The 6,048-nt window shown below is 33.2% G+C and overlaps 1 protein-coding gene across 1 annotated transcript in view; it reads left to right on the top strand.

Moving 5' to 3' along the window:
- Nucleotides 1-2,210: 2,210 nt before the first annotated feature.
- LOC110028400 (putative lipase YOR059C) overlaps nucleotides 2,211-6,048 on the top strand; it is a gene marked incomplete at its 3' end in the record, with an annotated part of 6,041 nt that continues 2,203 nt past the window's right edge. Inside the window, 3 exon segments of the mRNA XM_020730236.1 lie at nucleotides 2,211-2,509; nucleotides 3,022-3,089; nucleotides 5,837-5,907. Coding sequence (XP_020585895.1) covers nucleotides 2,313-2,509; nucleotides 3,022-3,089; nucleotides 5,837-5,907 — 336 coding nt within the window.

The raw sequence follows: 6,048 nt of genomic DNA on the forward strand, positions 1-6,048 counted from the left end.
GTCATAAATGCAAATTTCATAGATCTACCAAAAAAGAGATACATGCACATGAATTCAAAGGTGATTAATTTTCTCACATTTGAAGTTATGTTGAATAGAGCAAGCACCCCTATTTTCATCGAGTATAGAAGAAGCGGCAAAAGTATGATTACCGGCTTGTTATTCCATGTCATCTTATATACGCTATAAACATGATTTTGTAATTATGTATGAGTTGAAGAATGACTAAGCTAGATTAGATAATGATTAAATAAGATTTGAATAAAAATATACGCTTTGACCACTCTTGTTTATTATTTTGCATACAGGTAGGCATGAAAGAATAAGGAGAAGAGCAATGCGATACCTACCTACTGCTAACTCAGTATTTACATAGTTAAAGTTAGGGATCAAGAGAAAGAGAAAAAATGGATCAAGAGATATATGATATATGGGGGATCAACTCCTTGTCATTATATGTAAGGAGTTCTCAAATGCAAAATTCATAACTATATCAAAATAAGAGATATATACCCATGGATTCAAAAGCCATTATTTTTCTCTATTCTAATTAATGATTGAGTAGTAATTGGCTTCCTTTGATTCTTGGTTGAGATAATTGGTTAAACAAAAATAAATAAAATGATATAAGAATAGATAGTGAGTGTGATATGATTGAAAAACCAAAATACCCTACAATATTGCTAAATAGTATTGTGTTTTTTTTTTTGGCCTTTTAATGAATTATGAGCTCTCTTAAGCCATTAACAATCATTTCAATTTTTTTTATAACATATTTATTATTTTATATTTTAAAATAATTGATCAAATCTGATGATATATATTCACAAACATATTGATCTAATTTTTTGATATTTGATAAATTATTAATAAATATTGATGAGTAACAATCCTTGCATAGCATAAAGCTAAAATAAAGCATTATTTATGTGGCTAGAAGAAAAATTTCAATTGTTGATATATATCTACATTGGAGCACTTATTAGAATATTTATTAATATTATTATCATATATCATTCTTCAATAATTTTAAAATTGATGATTATCAAAAGTTTTGCAGGCCATTAATCAATGATACATGTTTTGTAGGAGAAGTATGCATGAAATGTGCATTTCATTTTTTAAAAGTTAAAAATAGTGATATTTTCATCTGACATGAAAGATTTGAAAGGTATAAATGCAAGAAGCAAAATTTAGGCGTTTGATATGTAAGTACATGGAATTTGGTGGAACCTATGTAAATGCTACAATTCACAACACAATTGCTCGACTCAAAGAGGAGAGCTAGATATAGAAAAACATTTATTTGTTAAGAAAAAATTCTTGCAATTTCTTAATAAAAAACTTGAAAGCAAAAAAACTTTACCAATCACCATTACTTTTTAACATAATCTCATTGGCTGATTTTTGTTTTTTTTTTTGTGAAAAATAATAAATTCATCATAATAAAAAGAATTATTAATTTAGAGCTACAAATACATTTTTAAGAATTTCTTAAATATGATATTGTTTTGTTGTATATCGATGACTAAGATTATTTTATAAATTCAAAAAAAAATTTCCTATCTCAAAATTCTCTAAAGTGTCAAAATAGTTCCATTTTTAAGAATTTCTTAAATATGATATTGTTTTGCTGTATATCGATGACTAAGATTATTTTATAAATTAAAAAAAAAATTCCTATCCCAAAATTCTCTAAAGTGTCAAAATAATTTCCGACTATTCATATAAGAGACTTTAGTCACAGAATTTATAAAAATATCAAAATAGATTCGATTTTTTTAAAACTAAGTTCTAATAATTTTTAATGAGAAATATTTTAATCCCATTTTAAAAAGTCTAGGAATTATTTTGATATTTCAAAATAATTTGAGATTAAAAAGATATCATATAAATAATCGAGATATTATTGACATTTTACCCGTTATTAAATTGTTCAGGAAAAAAATAATTAATTTTAATTAGGCCATAAGTCTTGTTTTGTCATTAATAAGGGTTCTAGATTGACCGGTCTTCTAAGCATTTTTCCTTTCCCGACTACGGCTGACAACATCCAACATTCCAGAAGCAGCCTTGGCCGTTTATGATTACGCATCACTCGCCACGTGCCATTTTTGACACGTGGCATAACTCCATCACTGCAGTGCAATTAAATCAGGTGGGAAAAAAACTACCCATCTTCTTCCCGTGCTTTTCTCACCCAACTCTTCCAAGCTGGAAGAGAGAAGAAGACCACCATATGGAATTTCTGAATCGCTCACCTCCTATATAACCCTAACGCCCTTCGCTAAAATAGTCCGCGCGTGGACGGAATGGATGGAACTGCAGCGGCGGACGTCAGCTCCGGCTGGAGGCGGAGGAAGGGGGTACGGTCTTCGTCGCAAAACCGGTTGATGATATGTTTCCGGCCGTCCAGTGGTCGTAGAGACGATACCGCGGCGGATGGAGGAAGCGGAGCGCGGAGGATTCCGACGCATCTCGTGGTCACGATCAATGGTATTATTGGGAGGTCAGATATTTTTTGTTGTTCTTTGTAAAGCTCTGTTTTCTTGGTTTGGAGAGAAATGAAGGAATGAAAGGGAATGGAATCAATAGATTGATTAGGGATTATCGGCTGTTGATTCGAAGTTGCTGTCTCTTTTTTCTTTGCTTTTAATCTTGCTTTTTTACTTAAACTAAATTCTCAGCAATGAGACGACAGATTTCAGGCCTTTCAACAAATGATTTTCTTTCGTGTATTACTGGAATTTATTAGTTCTTCTTCGTCTTCCCCTTTTAATCCAGAAAGCTTTTGATTTTGGATCGGATCGTCAGTTACATTAGGGGAATGGGAATCTAATATGGGTTTCTAGTCAGGTCCACGTAGCTGAGGATGTGGCCCCCTTTCTACTTTTTTTTTTCTGTCCAGTAATTGTGAATGATTATTCTAAAAACTGTTACAACTTATATGTGAAAGATTTTACAACTTTAGTGAATAAAGCTCGACTTTCTTTCAATGACAGCATTTCCATTTTTGTGCAGTGCTGATAATTGGAGATTCGCGGCAAAGCAATTTGTGAAAAGATATCCTGAAGATTTTGTTGTGCATTGTAAGTTCCCTGCCCTTGACTAATTCTTCAGTATTTCCTCTAAAGGATGAAAATTCACAGTTTTAGTAAAGCAAGCTAAACATTGATTATCTAACGTTTCTTGACGTTTTTGAGGAATGCTTACTATAGACGACTTCATTACTTTGATTTGTTGACTTATATGATTCCTTGTTCAAGTAAGCTTACTAAATTGCTGTTATATCTTCTTGGGAGCTTAGTGGTGCACGCCTACCCCCCTACCCCAACTCTAATATGCGCTTTATAAAGAAGCATCTTTCTCTTAGATTGATATCTATATTAAGATATGAAGTTATATATTTTTATTTGATTAACTCGTACAATTTTTCACCTATAACGTTTACATAACTCCCCAAAAAAAATATTGCTCACTAGCATCATTTTACATCTACATTGCCTACCACCATTTATCTAATTCATACAAGTTTACTCTTTACTGCCTATAACTAAGGAGATGGTTTAATAGTGTTGATGTATCTCGCAACTAAAAGAGAGAAGAGAGAGAGAGCTTTAAGCCAAAATTTGGAGAAATTGTTGGAAGAGAGAAGAGCAGAGAGGAAGAAGCTTTCTCATTTGAGATTGCAAGATGATAATAGTTGCATCATCGACATCTTCTTCTTCATGCTCATTCCTCATTTTAAGTGGTGACAACTTACTCTCTCAATTATTGATATAGAATAAGTGGCATCTTTATTCTCTTTTTCAACTTATATAAAAAGAAATTTTTTATGAACTCATTTTTTTTAAGGATTCTCAAATATCTTATTTCTATGTATTCATGGATATATATAAATCTTAATAAAATTCATAAATTAGTGTCTTTTGATTGTTGTCTTCGGCATTCATTCCTTATCATCATTTGATTTTGCTTAAAATTTTATTGTTATCCTAATAACTGCTATAATTTTTTTTGTTAAGCCACACATAAAATGAGTAATGAAAAGTATAATGGTTAAGTTAAACAAAGTTAATGGTCAAGGCTTTAGTTATTGGGATATTCAAATAAATATCTTTATCAAGGAAAATTTCATCAAACTTTAATAGGAATCAAATCTTCTAATGTAGGTCAAGATGCGTGTGAGTTAATGGATAGGGAAGTAGGAGTTATTCAAGTGATTCCTACGTAGTCACAGATATATACTCTCCCTATGTAGTAATAGAGATATATTCCTCTTAATTTATGATTGGCATGCACGTGAAATGTGTTCATTTGTCATCATATTTGCATCTTTTTATATGTTTATTTTACGCTTTTTGGAAGCTTTTAGTATTGTATTGCAGGATTCAAGGAAGGGGGTTGATCGGAGCTCATAATATCATGAAATGGAGCAAAGTTGTTGAACTGGAGCCTAGGCGGCCAAGGAAGTCCAAAAAGAACAATTTTTGCCCCCAAATAGAGCAACTGGAAAGTAGGCGCTGGGAGCGTAGAAAATAGGCGCCGAGAGCGTGGAGAGTATGCGTCGGCCTTCCAGTGCCGTTGCCCTCGAAGTAAGCCAAATCCGTGCGCAAGGCAGAGTGGCTGGAAAGTAGACGACGCAATTAGTGGCTCATATGCTATAGCGCCTAGGATTGAATGCCATGGTGCCTAGACGTAGATGCCATTCATACATTGTCCAGAATACAAACAGCCCAACAACTAGGCATCACGAGTATAATGAGTAGGTACCGCACCTACAACGTCTAGGTACCACATTATTTTATGGGGAGATTGAAAATATGCCAAATTTCAAGACAAAAGAGTTTTAGTTTACGATAATTGGTATAATTGGTTCTAGTTTGAATGGTTAGAGTTCTCAAAATTTAGAAACTTCTATCCCAATTTCCTTATAAAAACAAATCTATTGTAACAATCAAGAATTAATGTTTCATAAATTTGAAGTGGCGAGAGATTTTTCCCTTGAATTGGTCAAGTGGTAGATATAATTAAGGATGTGATCCTAGTCTAGTGTCAATCAAGAGCAAAGTCTTTCTTGTCCTCTTTTGAAAATCTAAGAAAAATTGGCTATCACGAGTTTAGTTCCCTAAATCTCACGATCAATCCAACAAATATCAACTCCCTAAAAGATTGCATAAACTCAAAGACAATATTCCAATTCCAATGAGTTTATGTGATGAAACTTATAGTTCTCATCACGATCAATCCAACAAATAAATCTCACGATCACTTAAAAGATTCCAATTCCAAGTATCCTTATAGATCTCATAGTTGACGAAATATTTTAACTATCCTACAGACCAAACAAAATGTAAACAATTTTTGGATGGCATCCGACGCCTACTTTCCAGCCGCTCTGTCTTGTCCACGGATCTGACTTGAGCGCTAAGGCGTCTAGTCCTGGTGCCAAGGCACTGGAAGGATGGAGCCTACTTTTCAAGCTCCCAACGCCCACTTTTCAGCAGCTATATCTGGTAGTAATCGTTGGATTTAAACTTCATTGGGTGCCTAGGCGCCAATTCAACAACTTTGCTCCGTTTCATGATATTTCAAGTTCCAACCAACTCCCTTCCTTGAATCCTGCAACAAAACACTAAATCTTTCAAAGAACATAAAATAAACATATAAAGAGATGCAAATATGATGACAAATGAATACATTTCACATGGATGTCAATGATATCTGATTGCAATGAGGTATTAGAAAAATAACAATCTTGGTGTTGGTGTTGGTGTTGGTGTTGGTGTTGGTGTTGGTGTTGGGAATGATATTATTTCTTGTGCATACTTCGCAGGCAGTGAATGCAATTACGCAACATTGACTTTTGATGGTGTTGATGTAATGGGGGAGAGATTAGCGAAGGAGGTGCATGTCTTTTTCTCCACTTTGTTCTATATATTTTTCTCATGGATTGCGATTGTGTCATATCCTGCATGATTTATACTTTTCATGAACTTGTTATATTGTTGTTTGACCAATGGTAATCAATTTGCATATATATATATA

This window comes from Phalaenopsis equestris, unplaced genomic scaffold, assembly GCF_001263595.1.
Source record: "Phalaenopsis equestris unplaced genomic scaffold, ASM126359v1 Scaffold000002, whole genome shotgun sequence".
In the NCBI taxonomy this organism is placed as follows: Eukaryota; Viridiplantae; Streptophyta; class Magnoliopsida; order Asparagales; family Orchidaceae; genus Phalaenopsis; species Phalaenopsis equestris.